This window comes from Protopterus annectens, chromosome 13.part0 (genome assembly GCF_019279795.1).
Source record: "Protopterus annectens isolate FY-2018-M chromosome 13.part0, PAN1.0, whole genome shotgun sequence".
Lineage (NCBI taxonomy): Eukaryota > Metazoa > Chordata > Ceratodontiformes > Protopteridae > Protopterus > Protopterus annectens.
Window position 1 is genome coordinate 424635249 of NC_056747.1, and position 21639 is coordinate 424656887.

A 21639-nucleotide genomic window follows, 5' to 3' on the forward strand; every position below is an offset into this window, starting at 1 on the left:
TGTTCACAGATTTTAGTCAGGTGCATGGTAAGAATTCAAACATCAGGTCCTACTTCAGGAGCCTAGGAACCTTCTGTAATTATGAGCATTTCATGACATCCAAGAATCTACAGTTACAGGCTGCCAGACATTTCATCTTCCTTAGTCTACATTTAGTCTTGTTTCCTGCGCTCATCTAGGATGGTACGCTCACTTGTTAACTGGGCATTTAGTGCAAAGAATGCATACAGTTAATATGCATTATGCATTAACACAAACAGGTTAAACATACAAATTGTACTTTAAGGAGGTGAGGTATTCTCAACTTTTCTGAGCAGCTTCATTTATTGGTGGTTTTACTACCAAGCTCAACAGCTGAGCATGTTCTGGGTGACATGCTGATTATATATGCTAGTAAACAGGCTTGGGGGAAGCACTTAAGGTCAGTGCAGTGTGATGAATTTTTTTTACATGCATACATATGAAGCAATAACTATACAATAACATGTTTACAAAAGTAAACTATGCATTAAAAAGATGAAAAGGAATTCTCTCAAAACTCCATTCCATCTGTTACAGTCTCATTATTTACTTCTGTAACTCCTAGTTATAAGGATGTGCTGCTCCTCCATAGAACTAGTCCTGCTTTTCACATCTGCATATTTATCTGGTGTCCTGTTTCAAGGAAAGACGATGGCAAGTCATTCCTGAACATGATCTTGCAAAGGTTTAAGTACTACAGATCAGTTGTGTTTTGTGAGTGTTAACACAGAACAGTCCTGTGAAGTCCAGTATTCTAAATGTTGGGGGAATGAACAATTCTTCCAGAGAGGGGAGGAAAAATATTTCAGATGCGATAACTCATTTATCAAAGCAGTGCTGTAATGAGGTGGAGATGTCAAAAGTACTAGTCAGCAACTTAGACTGAGTCAGTTAAAATCAATGGCACTGGTTAGAGTGTTAAGTAAGCAACTCTCACCAGAGGCATGAAACATGACTCCTTCATGGCCAGGTACAACTCCACACCCAGTACCACTTTGCTTGTGAACAAATACATATATCGCATCTTCCTCACTGCTGACTGCAGAGCTGTTGCATTTTAACACCCAGCCCGTGCTGGCTGCCGGCCTGCTTCCATGATCTGACTGGCAAGGAGTAAGAGTGAAAACAGACAGACTTATCTATTTATGACCCAAAAAGATAACTAATCAATATCATGGCCTGTCTGTATCCTTACCCAGGTCATACAGATCAGTGAAGGTTGCAAACATCTTCCTTTTACCAAAAAGCAAGGGATGGTATGTTTCGGCTATTTCAAGCCCTGATTCACAGTAAACAATAAAGAAATAAAAAGGTGTAAGTGGTTGTTAAAGCAAATACCAGGAAAAAAAAAAAAAACAGGCATCAGGGCATAACATTCAGCAGGCAACTGTATCAAAATGAAGTGAAGAAGGCAGACATTATCAGCATTTTGGTGAGACAGGAGCCACTCTGTCTTACTCCAAAATGTAGGGGAAGGGAGGGGTGCCAAAATAATGTGCAGCTTCTAGTTCATTACTAAAACTTAGATTACACCCATCTTTTATATTTCCAAAAACCTTCCTCAAAGCTACATTCTGGCAGAGCTGTGCCTCTGTTAAATCTCACTCTCTCAAGAGTTTATGTGAAATATACAGAGGGTTCATTTTACTGCAAATGGTCTCATGGTTGATCTAATGCCTTTCAAGTTCTAACCTTTGTAAGAAAGAAGGAAATCCCAAACCTCTGTGCTGATTTCTTTAATTCTGTGTTAAAACAACAGGTCGATATTTCAAGTGAGGGAGGAGGTCACACAATCTACCTGCTTCAGGATTTACATGGTCTATACGTGTCTCTCGACATTTTACAGAAAATAATACATAAATGAACCAACATGCCGAGTACAAATTTCAAATGTATTTTTAATACAAAGAAAGGAGTATAATTTGAAAGAAATTAAATTGAAAAACTCCATTCCAGAACGTTAACAGCTCATCTTGCCATTCTGATGCATTTTTGACAAGGTGTAATCTAATTTGTTTTCCTACAAAAGAAGAGCATAGCAGAGGATCAGAAACAAAGGCAGGCAGAAGTTTTGAGCACAATACATACAGCACAGTGTTCCTGCATTATCAGAAATCATTCAATACAGTGCTCTTTTAATGTCTTCGAATGGATGCACACTGCTTACACAGATCTTTCTAGAGCAAAACAGGGACTTGAATGTCTGCACACTTGTGTTACTGCCCAGGCTTACAAAGGTGTTGCAAATTAATATGAAAATTATAAAACTCAGTCAAATGTTACCTTGCTCCTTTACCACAATTTGTATCAGTGTAGTAGCACAGAAGACTTTTCTGCAATCAGTTCCTGGCAAAGAAAGATAAGCTTTGACTATGACCAATAGAAAGTCTGACCAGCAGCCAAAGTACTAGAGGAGTCAGCTGGAGGAAGGAAAGGAATGATTAGGAACAACTTGCCAGACATTCCCAAGGGAAAAGAGTTAAGGATGTGTGTCCTGCGATGTAAACTCCATTTGCAATACCTGCTGGAAAACAGACATGAGAAAAGGCATTTACTTAGAAGGGAGATAATATAGGGCCTATGCAGCAAACATTACTTCCAGAAGAGGACAGCACTGCCCCACTGAACATCCATCCCTTAGGATCTACAAAGTTTAACTGTAAAACCATCCTGACTGCTGCATGGAAGATGGCAATGCTGCAGTTGTACTCTTACACAAAGTGGAAACAATGGGTACACAGCAGTGTTGGCTTGATGGTCTGCAGCCACCTAAGTGAAGTAAGCCAAAAAAGGTATCTGAATGTGGACTGGTGCTCTGGACTGTTAATTATGGGAAAAAACATTCCCACTAAAGGGCACTTGAGGTGGCAGACTACCAGTTCATAAGATTTAATTAATCTTTAGGTTACGATATATTCTCTTAACACACCATAACTATTCTTACAGTTGGGTTGTTTCCTTAAAATAATACATAAATGTGTTGCAGAGGTCCATGTTTTCATTAGACACAGGAAACGAGGTGTTAGCATAAGAATAGTTTACTTCCATTTGTTTATTGGGATAGTTTGATTGAACAAAACTGCCCCTTTTCAGTGAAGTCTCTGGAGAAAACCTCCATACAATAGAAAATGTGATACAGGAATTATATTAGTATAAGCAGTACATAAATCTTGGCAAATCATTATGTTACTGTACAAATACATTGTTATACAGTCATTTTTTTTACCAGAGAACACTTCTAAATATTAAGCTTGTAATACAAGCTGAGTTTGCAATAAAACCATTTTTAACAGCAAACCCACTGAATACAAAAAAACAAAGGTATAATGAAAGCAGTACTGTAACATTTCAGCACCAGTATTTCAATGTCAATACTAGCTCTCTTCACAATGTAATGAAGATGCAAGAGGTTCTTTTTGTCTTTTTCCACCTTCCTTGCTAGACAACTGTCATTTGCAAATGTAAGACAACATTATAAGCTAGATTTTCTACCCAAAAGAATGGAAATTGAAGGGAACATGCACATATATACAGACACACACACACACACACATACATACATATACATATATATATATATACACACACACACACACACACACACACACACACACATATATACATATATATATATATATATATATATATATATATATATATATATATATATACATATATACACACACACACACACACACACACATAGTGGATATAATAAGTGTACACACCCCTGTTAAAATGCCAGGTTTTTGTGATATAAAAAAATGAGACCTATAACCTGTACAATTCAACTGAAAAACAAATGTGTTAGGGAAAAAAATATAAAAAATAAAAAAACGTACAATAAGCTGGTTGCATAAGTGTGCACACCCATAAACTAATACTTTGTTAAAGCACCTTTTGATTTGCATTCAGTCTTCTTGGGTAGGAGTCTATCAGCATGGCACATCTTTGGTAATATTTGCCCACTCTTCCTTGCAAAAGTCCTCCAAATCTGTCAAGATTGCGAGGGCATCTCTTGTGCACAGCCCTCTTCAGGTCACCCCACAGATTTTCTATTGGATTTAGGTCTGAGCTCTGGCTGGGTCATTCCAAAACTTAAATTTTCTTCTGGTGAAGCCATTCTTTTGTTGATTTAGATGTACGCTTGGGGGTCATTGTCTTGTTGAAAGGTAAAATTCCTCTTCATCTTCAGCTTTCTAGCAGACGCATGAAGGTTTTGGGCCAAAAGTGACTGGTATTTGGAACTGTTCATAATTCCCTCCACCTTGACTAAAGCCCCAGTTCCAGCTGAAGAAAAGCAACCCCAAAGCATGACACAGCCACCACCATGCTTCACCATGGGGATGGTGTTCTTTTGCTGATGTGAAGTGTTGTTTTTGCGCCAAATGCACCTTTTGGAACTGTGGCCAAAAAGTTCAACCTTGGTCTCATCAGACCATAACACATTTTCCCATATGCTTTTGGGAGTCTTTATGTATTGTTTTGCAAATTTTAGCCGGGGCTGTATGTTCTTCTGTGTAAGAAAAGGCTTCTGTCTTCCAACCCTACCCCATAGTCCAGACATATGGAGAATACGGGAGATTGTTGTCACATGTAGTACACAACCAGTACTTGCCAGAAATTCCTGCAGCTCCTTCAGTGTTGCTGTAGGTCTCTTGGCAGCCTCCCTGACCAGTTTTCGTCTCGTCTTTTCATCAATTTTGTAGGGACATCCAGTTATTTGCAACGTCACTGTTGTCCCATATTTTTTTCCACTTTTTGATGACTGTCTTCACTGTGTTCTATGGTATATCCAATGGTGTGGAATTTTTTGTTTACGCTTCTCCTGATTGATACCTTTCAACAATAACATCCCTTTGATGCTTTGTATGCTCTCTGCAAACCACGGCTTTTGCTGTAGCAGGCAACTGAGTAAATGTCAGGAGAATCCTATTAGGACAGCTGAACTTTATTTGGGGTTAATCAGAGTCTCTTTAATTGATGGGCAGGTGTGTACCCAAGAAGACTGAATGCTGTAATTAAATCAAAAGATTCTTCAACAAATTATTAGATTAAGGGTGTGCACACTTATGCAACCAGCTTAATGTATGTTTTTTTATTTTTTATATTTTCCCCCAACGGATTTGTTTGTTTTTCAATTGAATTGTACAGGTTATAGGTCACATTAAAGGTGGGAAAAGTTTTGAAATGATTTATTGTGGTCTCATTTTTTATATCACAAAAACCTGGTATTTTAAAGCGGTGTGTTTTCTATAACAGAATAATGTGCTCACAGTGGGGCTGGAGGGAAAAGCACTAAAAATAGTTTAGCCATGTCTGCTCCCTAGGACCCTGTCACTCTTGTTACTTCAATCTCTTACACAATCTTTATCTATATTAGTCTTCATTCCTTTGGAAATTACTCTCCACACCACAGTTCCATAATATGCTATTGTAACTCTTTACTGTCAAGAGTCAGTGATAGTGACAGCTTACACAGCATCTGTCCCACAGTTAAAAAAAAAGTTTAATCCCTGTATCCTTGAGGCTACATCACATAATTTATATGCAATTTATATAACCATAAGTTTAGCAGAACCAAGCTTCTGATATAAATTCACACATCTTTAAGTATCATCCTACACTGTCCAGATACTTGGTGAGTACATGCTGACAGTATCCAGTTTCTCTCTTTTGTCCACAACATTTTTCTGAATCCCCTGCTATCTTATATACCCCTCAGTACTTCAGCAGTGTTCTGTACCAAACCACAAGCATATGTGCAATAGCACACACACACAGGTTCATAGCTGTATACTAGGTTAAAGATCACCAGGACCCTTATAAGCCTAGCCATGAAACCCAAATGTGACCCACAAATTTGATTTATATGGGGGGGCGGGGGTAATTTACTGACTGTGTCTGCCCATTGGAGACATAAATGCCAGACCAGGGATGAATTTCCTATCCATTGTTCATGTTGCGCTTAAATAGGGATAGGGCAGAATTCTGTTTCACATGGATGGGGAGCCTGTTACAGAGAATGGGAATTCTCTGAGAAACATATCTGTCTCGCCAACATGTCCAATTTATGTAGCAACCAAAATTTAGGACTTTTAATGTATTACTTCTTATGCTGTTTGTTTTGCAGATGTGCAAAAGATTCATCAAAGTGGGGTCCACGAATGCCTTGTATGCCAAACAAAGATCTCTTCTCAGAAGTCTGTATGACACAAAGTAAAGAGAAAGGGCTTTGAGGCAATCAGCATAGGACATTTTGTTTACTCCCTATATTCTTTTTGTAAGGAACCTTTGTGGATGATCCAGTTGCTGCTTGTGTCTCATCAGATACATACTGAAGGGAGCACTATACTCAATGACGGGTCTGATGAGGGTCGAGTACAGTAATACAGTAACACCCTGGACTTAGATGCCATGCCCTTGCTTACAATTAGGGCAAGACAGAAGGACTTTCTTACTACCCTGGACACATGTTGGTCAAAGGCTAGGTTATTGTCTTCATGAGTTCTCAAATCCTGACTAGTGAATCAACTGTAGGGGTGTTTTTTTCTGATTATATAGTTACCCGGGGTGGTGGACTTCCCAAAAGATAATATAAAACATTCCTTGGTATTGACTTTTAAGCCATGGCTTTGGCACCGATCTTTTGTCTCTGTCAGACCTTCCTGAAGGGTGTTGCTTTTTTGGGGGATTCAATGACTGCTTCCAGTTCACAATTATTTGCAAACTTGGTTAGCCAAAGGCCTTTGACATTGGTTTTGAAATTTGAGAAGTAGATGCCAAAGAGTAGTGGGCCTAGCACAGAGCCCTGGGGACTCCACTGGTGACTGGTTTCTTTGTGGAGGTGACCCCACCAATTCTAACCTCCTGGGCCCTATGCATGAGCCAGCTAGCTTTCCAGTGTGTCATAAAGAGGATTATCAAAGAAGTCCACCAGGTTCAGTAAACATGACTTTTCTTTGACAAAGCCAAACTGGTATTGATCTAGTGACTGGAGGTCTCCTATGTCCCTGTTGAAAATGCCCATGATAATTCTTTCCATGGCTTTTCAAATAAGACTAGTCAGACTGAGTCTGTAGCTTCCAACATCTGTTGAAAGTCCTCCCTTATTAAGACAGATGGCTGTCATGGTCCTCCATTCATAAGGCACATAGCCCATTTGAAGACTATAGTTAAATAATGACCTCAGGAGGTCCTGATAGGTTGTATTTTAGACTGTTCAGAAGGCACCCTGGGATGTTATTGGGGCCCATTGAGGTAGAGTTCTTGCTTTTTGCAAGCACAACCAGTACATGTTCCATAGTTATAGCTGGAGGATTCATGCTTGAGGGTACTTTTTGGGATGGTGGGGGGGGGGTAAGATTTGGAACCTAATTTGTCTGGTAACAGGTTGCTATATTGCCAACCTCGGTGAATGTGGCACCACTAACCATATTGCTGTGTGCTGTCCTTGAGGTTTATGACACATCTGAAAAAGGCCTTATGGTTATCTTTCACCTGGAAGTCTATCTTAACCTCATTAGTTGGCTTTGCTTCACCTAATTATCTCTCTTTGTTGCCTGTTTAGCTTGCTTAAGCAATTATCTTTATGGTAATTACCTTTCCTGATTTTTTTTCATAATTTTTTTTTCCTTTTGTTGTATATCCTGTTTAAGTTGGGATGCCACCAAGGAGGTTCATTTCTGGGGCAAGTCCTGGGCTAGGACATTGTTGTACACAGTTTCCCTCTATAGAGAAATAATTAAAGTCTCCCATTTGATTGTATAGTAAGTGCCTCCAGTAGGACAAGTATGCATTGTGAACTTCTTGTAACAATGAGGGTGATCTATAGTTTACTATGGATATGTTACAGTATTTTGCCTGTGGTGAGTTGTACATGGAGGATCTCCAGCACATCACCCTGTATGACCACCATAGAGGTTTGCTTGTTATTGATGTATCTTGAGACACCTCCACCTTTAGCTCGTCAGTGCAGCTAATGGTCTAAAAGTGTGGAAGGCACTGAAACCTTGCACTGGCAGGTACTCTCTACCACTTTAACCCATGTCTTGGTAACTGCATAGATGTTTTTATTCTCAAGTGTGAGGAGGGCTTGCAGGGAGTGTAGTTTCTTAATTAGCCTCCTGGCCTTGAGCAATAACATCTTGAGATTCTGTTGAGTTGATTTTGCTATGTCGGTAGGTTTATCAATTTGGTACTGCCTAAAAAAGGCACTATGGGGGTGGATAAAGTTTTCGCCAATATTTAAAAGCCTAAAGGGGAAAGGTACAGACCATCCCTGGCAAAGCAACGTAGTCTATTAACCATGTCTTCCCAAGCTGCCAAATATAAGATCTCCTTAAAATTAAACTGGAAAGAGAGCCAGTTGTTGAAATCAATCATTTTTTGCTCATACTGTCACATCAGCTTCAGTGATGGTAAAATGCTGCTCAGTGTTAGGTTCATACCAGCATGAGATACAGTCTGAAAGCTCCATAATGTCAACTTTCATATAGTCCAATCAGTGAAGAAAATGCAGCTCAGGTTATTCCTTATGTGCTATTATTTTTCTTCTTTTTTTTTGCTGTACTCTATCTGAAGCCTCCATTATACTGCACTTATAGAATGAAAAGCCTTCCATCACAGGCAATAAAAGCTATTCAAGTGTTTTTGATTTCTTCTCTACAGCACTTCATTTACCTTCATGATACACCATGCCATCCCCCAAGCAAACAATTTATTTTTCCCAACACAGTATGACTGATTTACCCATAATGACATCTCTTCACCTAAAAAGTTACATATTTCACAGTCCACGGGGAGTTAGTCTTCTTACAATTTTTTGTGTGTGTTTTCTTACATTTAAGTTGTGTTGGTTGTCTAGTGGCTTAGAATTTCAGTGACCAGGGATCGGTGTCGGAGCTTTTTTGGTTTAAGGACCACATGATAAGGAGTGGGGGAGCAGCAGCAGGAGACTGGCAGTGCCATCATGAAAAGCAACCAGTGACTACTTGAAAAGCAGGTGTGGCTAATGTCACTGAGCAGAACCTCCATTTTAACACTTTTGGTAGAACAAGATCTGTTGTAGCAATGAGTACTTCCCACTATTTTACAGTTTTTCCACCTCTGTCCTGCTTAAGGCCAGCCACATAACATGCATCTTTTCTCTAGGTTTTCCTTACTCAAGTATACAAAATGTCGCACTTTTATGTATTAAATTTCACCCCATTTTCATGACGACTTAACAATTTTGAGGCCATCATCGAAATTTACTCACTTTGGTCTCTAAACGTAGTAAGTGTCCAGGTCAGTATGGAGAAAAAAACGGGTCTATATTATTATATTGCACACTCAGAAGAGTGAGCAACAGATAATCGACCCCATGTAAGCGAAAGCATATGTCGAAACTTCAGAACAGTGATTATTTTCCAATGGAAAACAATCACTGTTCCGAAAAAATAAATAAATAAATAAAACAGTAAAACATTACTTAACATGGGGGCTGTGCCCCCCCCCCCACACCCCCCAACTTAAATATACCAACTCTGAGGTCGCACTACAGTGCCGAAAAGGCAAAGTAGTGAAAGTGGCCAAACAAATTCTTTTCCAGGGAAAGAATTCGCTGAAACGCCACTTCGCTATTTTGCCTTTTTGCACTTTACTGTTCAACAAAGACGCATTCGACAACCTGCGTCTGCGACAGTGTAATAGGAAACTGAAAAAACAGGGATTATCACAGCCTTTAAGGTTCAACTTCCATACCAATGATGAGTCAATGCAAAAGCACAATACAACATATTCTACTCTATATGGGAATGTCTGAAACCTGAAACCAGCAACATCTATCTGAAAAGTATGGATAGACTTTTAACTGAAAAAACACTCATTTTGACAGCATCCAGTCTCCTAACTAGATACCATTTGCAGCACAGCAGCAAAGCAACAGCTATCAGGTATAAACGTCTAAACAGGCACAAAGGGTGGTGCAACTGTATTGACCTGTTTGAATACCTGAAATACCAGAAAAAGTTGAGAGTTTACACCACATTGTCTTCTAAATAAATCAGAAACAAAAAGAAAATGGAACATATTCAATTTTCTGCTGGGAGCCTGGGAAGGGCCTCCACACAGTTTTGTTGACTGCTACGTGAGATGAAGAGAATGAAATAATTCTGAAGCAAGTCCATTTAGAAGCAACATCTTAGTATCTCAAAAATGTATTCTTGAGTCACTCTGAACAGATACTGTTTTTTGTTTTACTCATGTTGGCATTTTTTGTACAGGTAAGTGACTTGATTCTTTGAAGCTTTCTTCAGCCATCGCCCAGACCATCATTAAAGGCAGTGGTTAAATGTACACAGACAATTTAAGAGAGTTAATATCTATCTGTATGTCTTTGGGAAGAGTGAAAAAACAGCAGATTTGGAGCTTTTTGCAAGGAAGAGTGGGCAAATACTGCCAAGTCAAGATGTGGCATGCTGATAGACTCCTATCCAAGAAGACTGAATGCTGTAATTAAATCAAAAGGTGCTTCAACAAAGTATTAGTTTAAAGGGGTGCACACTTATGCAACCAGCTTATTGTATGTTTTTCATGTTTTATATTTTTCCCCCAACAGATTTGTTTGTTTTTTAATTGGATTGTACAGGTTATAGGTCACATTAAAGGTGAAAAGTTTTGAAATTATTTATTGTGGTCTCATTTTTTTATATCACAAAAACCTGGCATTTTAACAGGGGTGTGTACACTTTTTATATCCACTGTATAATACCCTCTCAGTACATGGAACAGAGTCAAAAGTCGCTGTCACAGTTCTTAACCTAGCTCCACATCTTCCACTTGCTATACTACTCTTTACTCTTGTATGAGATATAATACACACACACACACACACACATATATATATATATATAGATATATATATACATACACACACACACACACATGTATATATATGTATATGTGTGTATATATATATATATATATATATATATATATATATATATATATATACATATACACATACACACACACAGAGCTCTGAATCATACAGGTGAAACAGCCAAAATCATTACTGACACTAATATTCTTAGAGTGGGTCAGTTTGTTGAAAATGAGTATTTCATCTGCATAATTTTTTTTGTACTCTTTAGTGAAACCATGATTAGCTTTTGAGCTATTTCTAGACTTCATAACATGTGACACCACAAAATACACAGCAACTAATGTAAAACAAACTAATCAGTTTGATATTTCATTCACTTCATGCTGTTCCCTTTAGAAACTGACATTTCCTACTACATGCAATGGCATCTGTAAACTAAACTCAATTATTTTCTTGCTGCACTTTATTCTGTGGTAGAAATTCTAGGTTTTGTAATGGAACAAACAGCTCACCTTACAGTGGTCAAATAATTTACAGTGGGATTTTTCTTCCTATATACACTCATACAAGAGTACCAGAAATACAAGGTCTGGTGACCTGAATTTTGTCTGTGACTTAAACAGCACATGCTGGAGAGACGCATATGTGTCCCAGAGACTGCCCCTCCTACGGAACAGGCTTCCCATCCATGTGAAGCAAAGTTCATCTATTATCCAGTTTAAGCGCAACCTAGACCAGTGGATGGGGAATAAGAAATTTACACCGAGCCTGGCACCCTTGTCCCTTGTGGACAGAGGTAGATTATAAATGCCTGGCCCCTTAATGTCCTATTTGGATACAGGACGTCATTACTCTTTTGGGAAAACTTGCCTAGGCTTAGAAAGCCCCCCCCCCCCCCAAATTGTTAGCCTAAAAACAATGTATGAATCTATTTGTATGAATTAGCAACTAAACAATATGCAGGTGAGATGTAGAGGTTCAGGTATGTGTAGATCATACACACACAGCATTAAAACACACATGAATTAAGAGTTAATAACTTATCCTCCAGCTACCAACTTTTAAGTGTGATCTAGAAACTAAAGTTACCTGACATTTAAACAGCAACACACATGACAAAAACAACATTCCTATAAATTAAGGAAACCACATCTACATGGAAAATATTATGTAGTTCTTAAACAACTACATTCTCATTTGCAATGAAGTGCAAATGCAGCACATTCTGTGACATCCACTATAAGACCAATGTGGTAAACATTCAAAGTCTTGAATGCAGTAGTTTTATTTCTATTTAGACTGAGTATGTGCAATTGTTTTGAGCATGAATAACATACTTTATTGGCTGCACTATAAATAGTCTTAACTTTGAATAGTCCTGCAAATGTGAAAAAAAATTCAGAACTATGGACTTCTCATGGCCAAGTGATGACATCACAAATCATATCAAAGGAAGGGACAGATAAGGTTTTACAAAGGGCAAACAAGTGAAAAGGATAATATGACTTCACAAATCATCTTTTGATTCATCATCATCCCAAAGAGCAGTTAACATGTACTTATCATTTGTGTGTTAGCTGGGTAGGTCAACTGATAAAAGGGGCCTCTTTCAGTCAGAACCTGGGTCATTATAACAAAACGTAAAATCACAAGGTGCAGCCACTATAAACAAAACATACAAAAAAAAAAGAGAAAACTATTCTGCAAAATAGCTAAGGATTTTAACTTATTATATGGATATTTAAATCATAAAGCTTGCTATTGACAGCCTGTTGATACAGAAACAGGGCAGTCAGCTGTACTGTTCACAGCTTGTGTTTGATTAGTATCACAGGAGGCAGTCAGGTCAAGGTAGGGAGGAGTGAAGGGTTATGTTTGTTTGATGCAGCCTTGAGGAGGGTATTGGGATTCAGCTCCAAACTATGCAAATCCATTAACATCACTCCCTGATAGAAACCGGAGATATAACAAAGCCATCCAAATGGTGGGAGTTCCAGGCAAGGATGTAATCTTACAGAAACGAGGGGAGGTCCGTATCCACCAATCAACTCATTGAATCTTGGCACAGAGAATGGTCCAAAGCAACTATGTCAAAGTTAGGGCCTCAAAAAACGAAACAGAAACTTTCCACCTCTGCAACATGACATGGGCCCGTGCTGACACTCTGATTTCCTACGAAGGAACACATATGTTTTGAAGAACTTGTATGTGGTATACCTGAAGGGGAGGATTTCCATGTCAAAGGCCAGGTGATGTAATAATGGCCAGGTGAAGAAGGGTTAAACTAATATGTGCATGTTCCACAAAATCTTTACAGTATACAACAAAGTGGCAAAACATACATATGGTATACAACAAAGACTTCCAGACTTCTGTCTCACCTTAAAACGTTTTCTTGTTAAAAGCTGCAAAACACTCAAAGGTAGCAAAACTGTGATCTTCACTGAACAAAAAGACATTACAAACAGTAATCTTAATCTGCCTCCCAAAAGAATATTTCTTGGTCACTCTTCACAGAGTACCCTGAATCATTAACATTATCATTAAACCCCCTTTTCCCATTCTCTAAATAGGGTTAGACTGTGTTGTTACCATTTTTCTCAATTCAGTGCTACTATGAATCTATTTTTTATACTCATGTTATCTAATTTGAGGTCAAGGGGGCTAGGACCTATCTGGGCAGGCAATGAATGCAAGGCAGGAACCATCTCTGTATGAGATACCAGGCCTTTGCAAGACACACACACACACACACACACACACACACACACACACACACACACACACAATCAAAAACAGCAGTTTAGCATTACAAAGACATGACTCTGTTGAACTGGCAAAATGGGAAGAAAATGAAGATCCTCACAAATCAAACACACACACACACTTGCGCACACAGGTAGGCAGAACATGCAAGCTTCATTTAAGTAGATACCTCAGCCGAAATAAAAAGGAAACCAAGCAATGTAATACAGCAAAGTTAAACACACTGTCCCATCCACAGATTTCCATAATAGTTTGCATGTTGATCACACTATTTTTATTTTACAAAATCTAAATTAAAATGAATAAACAAAGCAACCCAGCCCAGTGCTGCAGGGAAAGGGTGCCTACTACAGTAGTGAATCCTTCCCTGCCCCTGACTGCCAGCAGAGACATAGAATGGAATATATTATCTAATGAACGCCATTAACTATCCAAAGGGTTGGCTAAAGATCTTGTCACTGTTAACCCACTGCTTAGCATAGGCTGGCGGACTTGGCCAGAAAATCTGATCACACAGAAATGATGGGTTGCAGCTGCCTATTCCCACTCACTCTCTAGTTTTTATCCTTAAGTAATCATAATGGTTCCTTGACTTCCTCTTGAGAAGCAGACAGACTCATCTACCAGTGTCATGTCTGCAAATGGCCAGCCAAAACAAGGGGGACAAGGAAGCTGTGACAGAACCAACAGTTGTAGCATAAAATATCAATGTGGGAGGCACAAGGAAAGAAACTGAGAATAGGTCTGCATAAAAATACATAACGAGACAAATCAAATTTCTGATCCATTTACTCCACATTTTATCATACTGGTTAAATTATGCTCCATGACTAAATAAATTGGGGTTAAAAATAATAATATTACGAATGGCCCATTATACTGCATGGAAAAAATAATTATTAGGACTTTTTCTGTGGGGGAGGGTCTCAACACCTTCTTGTAATGGGGTTGGGGAGAGAAAGAATACATCTTGTTACTTTCTCTAGTAAAATTACCTGATTTCTCCTAACATCCCGTTTCATTAAAACTGATAAGGTATAAAAGGGCCCCCCCCCCATTTACATTCCTGATGAATTAAGGGAGGAACATACAGGTCTATATTTTTAAACTGTTTTCATGCTTTAGATCCAAAAATGATTTGCCAAGTCTGAAGGGAATATACCTTTTGCATAAAATTAACTTTGTTGTTCTCAGGAATGGAATGCATATTTAGTCTATGTATGCATTTTTAATCAGACTTATAATTTATCATTACACAGCATGTACATACAAAACAGTCTGCAGTTATAAAGACACATATTTGCTCACACTGGCCAGTATTTTCCATTAACAATTATGTACTGCTTACATAATTATTTCCCAAAGATTAATTCTGTAAAGAAAACTTGAAAAAGTTCAGTAGTGAACTGGCTGATGACAATTTTCTCTAACTTGCAAAATTTTAAAACACTAAGATTATCTGCTGTGCACATTAAACCCAGCATGACATCACAGTGCAACTACACTCTTCACTGTTGGAAATGCATGCAAGTCAAATGTCCTTATTCACATTTAAGCAAAGGAGTTTATATTTGCGTGTACTTTTGTTAAACTCTTTAAGAAAACTAAAAACAGGAATGGGACCATTTGCATGACTGACTTCTAAGGAGTTTGCAACTGCAAATTTAACCCTCCAAATTTGGGGGGGGGGGGGGGGGTCTAGTTCCAGGCAAAAAATCCAACTTTTTATTTCAGGACTATAAATTAAAAGGAAATAGTTACAGCCTTGGAAAAGATACCTCCTGATGTCCCAGAAGGAAATTATGTTGTTTACCCTTAGTTAATGAGACAAAGTTGTCAGCTCAGTGTAGATCCACTTCTTCAACTCTACAGCTTATGTCTCATACAGGTCACCATCAACCTTTCTACCTGCAAACAAGCCATCATTAAACCTATACGAAAAGTTAAAAATAAATAGTCTGCATCAATTAATCTTTAATCAAATCTCAAAATACCTTGCTAAGTACAACATGCTTTCTACCCATTGGCATGGAATCTGGTCGACAGAGGCAAAATGACCACACTGTACACTCTAACTTGTGATACACTGCAGTGTGGGTAAAGGCCTTCTAGCTGGGGCAGTAGTCACAAGGCATTTGACTTGGCAGACCATCTCCTACTGCTCAGCTCATTTGTCAATAGAAGTTATAGTACCAAAACCCTTTAATGATTTGGACTTCCTCTATACAGAACCTTCAAAATTCAGATAGGTTCCTTCACATCATCATCTTCATCCCTTCTTTCTAAAGGCATCCTACAGGGTTTGGTAGTTTCCCCCATTTTATAAACACCTCTCCTCAGACTTACCTCAGTCATCCATTCTCTTCCAAACAGATGACATTGTAATTTACAGGTCTACTCAATCTCACTCTGTTATCAAAACAAACAAATGGAACAAGATCTCATCTGCTTCTCTAACTGGCTACTGAAACATAAGCTTATACTTAATGCCAAAAAAAAAAAAAAGCTATGCTCTTCAGTACACAACAAAACCTGTCAGTAATTTATTCTACTTGGTCCACTGTCAATACACTGTTACTCACTTCAGGTACATCAAGTTCGGACTTAACCAACACATTAACTTTAAAAGCCACACTATCAAAACTGAAACTAAAAAATATTTTCTTGTTCTGGACAAAAAAGTAACCAGAGAATAACAGTTTAGGTAAATGGGCCTTTCTTGCCCAACTAACATGCAGCTCTCCTATAACAGCTGTTGTCTCAGAAACTCTCATCCCTACAAACCTTATCCAATAATATCTGCAGATTTATTACCCTTGCTTTCAAAGGACTGCACCACTGCTCAGGCCTAACCAAAGCAATCTGGCTACCAGTTCAAGAAAGATCTGCACTACTACTTTGCTCACTTGCCAAACAAAACATTTCCTTTCCTAGTTTGGCACCTTATGCTACAAACTTCAAACTACCACCTTACATCTATTCCCAATTCAGGCCAAGTACCTCAAACCCCCTTACAAATACTGCACCGCACCAATCACAGCTGCTCAGGAATGCCCCACCCCCACTCTGTGAATCCTTGCCAGCACCTCTTCAAGAAAGGATCTCCTTCAAAACTGTCTAAAATGAACTAAAAAAACTTTAAAAAAACAAAAGCAAAATATAACTGCTTTAAGAACAATGGAATTAACCAAATTACCTAATCTCCATCTACTCTTCCTGTCTCTTTTCCAAACCATGCTTAAAATACAATATGCAACTGCTTCTATGGAATTACCACATCACTGTTCCACTCTAGGGTTGCCACCTTTTCAAATGGCCAAAGTGGGATATTTTCGGGACAAACATCAGATTTTATAAGCAGACACATACCCACGGTCAGTACAAAGGATAGAACTTAACTTTTTTGCCTAAATAAAAGCTTATTCTTCTAGCATTTTAGTTGCTTATTCTGTTTCTTATAACATTTAGGTATTTTAGATACAGAATAACTGTTTTATGGAAATGTTACATAAAATATATAGGAAATAATTATGTCCTAACATCTCAGGACATTTGTCATTTTTTAAATTTTTGTCATGACACAACTGCCCAAAGAGGGACTGTCCCTCACAAAGTGGGACAGGTGGTAACCCTATTCTCCTCTTCCTATTTTACTACCTCTCTCTCTATTCTTTCTTATTCTTGTAGTACTTTCTGACCTTCCCCCACTTGCCCTCTCCCTCCTCTTGTACCTTCACTGTAAATAACTGTGCATGCATTACATTTGTCTGTGTTTAGTTTCACAGCAATGTTAACTTGAATCATTATTTTTCTATCTTAAACCAACTGTATATATGAACTGCCCCATTGTACTATATACTTTCTGGGGACTGTGTGCTAGCTTTTCAATCATCATTTTACTCTGTACTTTTAATAGAATGTTTTCATTCGTTTCTACTTTTTAGCTACAAAGTAAATCCCAGGCTGAGCCTGAAGACAATCCATTACGATTCTCTACCTAGATGAAAAATTAAAATAAAATAATTTAAATGCTGTACTACTTCTGTCTTAAATGCTTTGCTTGTCAAAATAGGCTCCGTCTCCCTGCAAGAGGTCTATATTAGATGCTCGAAGTTACTGAACTTCGAATACGATATGGTCTACACCATATCATCGAAGTCCAGTAACATCGAACACCTAACAAAAACATTACAAAAAGTAAAAAAAAAACAGACCTACTTGCTTTAAGCAGGGGGGCAAGCCCTTCACCCCCCACACCCCCCGCTACTTAAATATTCCAACTCCGAGACTGCACTACATTGAAGTAAATGAAAATCTCCCCTTATGGAGATTTCCGTTTACCTCTTCGATGTTCTGCGGTTTTGCTGTTTACGTGTCGACAATGTCAGATTCGACATTGTGAACGTTAGCAATTCTGATATAGTCCCTCTGCAACACTGTAGTGGAGAAAGAACACATTGAAAAACAGATGTTAACTGCAGCAGATTTGCTTACATCCAATACAGGACAGAAGACAACCTTATCAAACAGTAAAAAAAGATAAGGGTAAAACAACTATAATGTGTTGACAGCTTTTCTGATGTTCACATTTTTAAGTTCATTTATACAGCACACTGCATCAGAATTCCTTAATTTCCACTGTGTAAGGAAATATACTTTGTGACATGTTAAAATATTTACCTCTAGCATGTTTTACATTCTCAAAGCTTAAACATTTAAATTAAATATTTGAATCTTTCAGAATATTGTGCACTTTACTGCAATTTGTGCATCTTGTTTCACCATTTACAATGAAGCATAGCCATCAACAATTTGACTCCTAAAGTAAGGAAATTAAAAGTAGGGTGGTGGAATCAGTAAAGCTTGAAATGCAGACTAGGACATAATTCTATGTCAGCTATAAGGTGCTTAATTTTACCTGTTTTAGATCAAGGACAGCACTAATTTCTCACTTACACAATTCAAAACCCACAGCAGAATCCACTAGTAAATGTCCATATCATTGCATATGTATGGATTACAGTGATTCATGGGGTGCATGGCAGCCACTGCACTATCTTTGTAATAACATCAACATTCTTAAGTTAACCGCAACTAATGGAACAAACACTGTAGATACTTGATGTGTTAGTAATGAGATATTCGTGCTGTGCCACTGAAACATCAAGTTTTACTTAACAGTGGGACAAACTCACAGCAATACTGCACAGATAATCTTCACATAAAAGGCTACAAAAGGATCTCAGAAGCAGTTACACTCAATTAACTTATTATCATTTCTATCAGCAACTAGTTAATAAACTACTGTTTCACTGCAGCTCACTTTTCAATCAGAATGCAGAATAAAGAATCGACGTCCATCAAAACATTACTCGAAGGCTGCGTAGTTTAAATAAATTTCAAATACTGCAGAAAGTCCACACATATTTTAAAAAGTATGTCTAGCCAATTATACTCACCTTTGATGATACTTTTCCTGACACTCCTATAATGATGGTTTTGTATTTTAGCAGCAGCAAGTTAAGAAACAAGCACATCAAACCTCCAGAAAAGGTATGCTACATTTCTGGAAGACTGCAGGTAATAAAGGCACGGTCAATAAATTCTCAGTTATGCAAAAAAACTGAGCACCATCAAACATGTATGTATGTAATTACATATTTGTGCATGTGTCCTACAAACTTTATAAGACGGAACAGGATTTTAACCACATGAATAAATAATAAATCTGTTTTGCTCTGTAGATCTTGTGCTGAAATTTAGTGCTTTACAGCAGGAACACTGGCTTGTATAAAACTAGTGTAGCGTGACAAAAAGAAAAGCCAAAATAAAGCTAACAAAAATTTTAAGAGGCATGCAAGAGCACAGTGACATTCTTTCATCATGCATCAGGCTCAGTGACCAAGCGCCAAGTTACCATGACGACAAAGAAGTGCAAAAACCAGCAATCATACCAAAGGGTGCAAAGAGAGGCCCACAATGCAACTCATCTCCTTACAAAACCCAATCACAGTGGGTTTTATTTCATCTTAAAGATTTCTTGCTTTTTCTTTGATTAAAAATGTAAAAATGTGGGTAAAGAAAGTAAAAAGAAAAAAACACACCAACCTTCTCGTAGCTCTGAGGGATGTGAGGGGGTTGATGCAGAACACAATGACATGAGAAGAGAAAAATAGGGGAAACACAGAGAGAGTAAAAAAAGGCCTCCTCAAGGCTTTCAGCTGCAAAATTTGCTATCTCTTTTTTAAAACGACTAATGACCTTTCAACTTTTTCCAGCTAGCTTTTTAATGGGAATGAGGGTTCAACCAAGAACTCTTAGCCCACTGGAAGGCTACAAACTCTTCTTGACTCAGACTCATGTAAATGAGCTGAATAATAGTTCCCTTCAGCAGCTACAGTGGTTAACCTGTCTATTTAAACACCTTGCAAATACAAACTAGCAACCCTTCTTTTTACTACTATGACATGAATATGCATACAAACATACATTTATAGGGAAAAAAATGTGCATACCAAGCAATAACCCCAATTTCCCAACCCTACCAAATTTCTTCCCACCCACTCAGGCTAATTTCCAGGATAACAGTTGTTTTTTTATTACACTTTCATCCTGTGCACATCATGATACTCTAAAGAAAACAGAAATGTTAGTTAACAATACAACAGTTTCACAGATCAGTCAGAAGAATTTACCTGTCTTACATGTTATAATTAAACTAGAAAAAATAAAAGTTTTTTTCTTCCAGACTCCAACTAAAATATTAAACAATAGTAAACAAATAACTTCATTTCAGAGTTTCACAGATAAAAATACTTGACAGCCACTTTCACATTATGCAAGATCCCATCTTACCTGTATCGCCATAAGTTAATACTGCCATTAATAAAAACGGGTTCTACATTAAATTCATAAAACTTGCAAGTAGTTCACTGTTGATGTGGCTTAACATTACAATCACTTGCAACACATTTAGGTTACTCTGATATCATGCACACACTGATAAGTCTATCACCGCATGGATTTTTTTTTTTCATCTTGGATAAGACGGGTTAATTTATGAGATCATATCTAACTTATTATAGTATTACCATAGCCTGTCGTCTAGAAGTATAATGGGAGTACTGCATATGTGTGTGACATATGGGTTTTGTACTGTGAACCCATTCTTATATCGCACTTGCAAACTGTGACAGTAATGGTTCACAATGTTTGTGTGTGTGTGTGTTTCTGTATATCTATCAAAATACACACACACACACACACACACACACACACACACACACACACACACACACACACACACACACAAAATCAGTCAAGCACACAGAATTACTTTCTAGCACTGTGGAGCAGATGTAGCAGGATCAGTGGAACATAAAGCAGATTAGGCTGCACCACAAGAATAATATGCAATGACTCATGGTCAAAAGAGCTCCTTTTAGCCAAAACCAGCACCTGTATCTGCTTCCCCTGAAGGTACCTGTAAAGAGATAAGATACTTTCACCCAGTACACAATTTACAACTGTGAATAATATCCATAATTCTGCTGAAAAGGATCTGAGAGTACACATGTCAACCCTAAAAAAGTAACCCACTGTTCCTATAGTCAAATATTATTCTCCCATTTTCCTACATGCCCCATTGTAGTCCTGCAAGCCTAACAAGTATCATCACAGACTAAACGGTCTAATGCAGACAATGCTTTTACTGCCCAGTTTTCCCAGCTTAGCTGCTCCCTACCTCTCACATAAAGGTTAGCAGGGGAAGAGTAGCGCACGCCTGCATTGTTTGTTGCCACACATTCATATTTGCCCTGGTCCGTTTCTTCACTGTTCTCAATCTGGAGGGCACCTGGTCAAGAGAAGAGAAAATACCAGCAAACAGAAAACAAAATTATTATGTGTAATTTATGCAGGGTATCATACAACGAAAACATAAACCTGAAATTTAGACATACCATCACCAAGCCCTTGTTAAGTAT

The 21639-nt window shown here is 38.1% G+C and overlaps 1 protein-coding gene across 32 annotated transcripts in view; it reads right to left on the reverse strand.

The window, feature by feature from the left end:
* LOC122787386 (receptor-type tyrosine-protein phosphatase S-like) overlaps window positions 1-21639 on the reverse strand; it is a 3272784-nt gene that overhangs the window by 838560 nt on the left and 2412585 nt on the right. For 20 of the 32 annotated variants that reach the window (XM_044054059.1, XM_044054057.1, XM_044054058.1 and 17 more), the window contains 2 exons: window positions 21399-21509; window positions 19763-19774 (listed from right to left, as the gene is read on the reverse strand). In XM_044054059.1, the coding sequence (XP_043909994.1) occupies window positions 19763-19774; window positions 21399-21509 (123 nt within the window). The remainder of the gene's footprint in view (window positions 1-19762; window positions 19775-21398; window positions 21510-21639) is intronic. The other 12 variants (XM_044054056.1, XM_044054068.1, XM_044054065.1 and 9 more) reach the window with 1 other exon arrangement.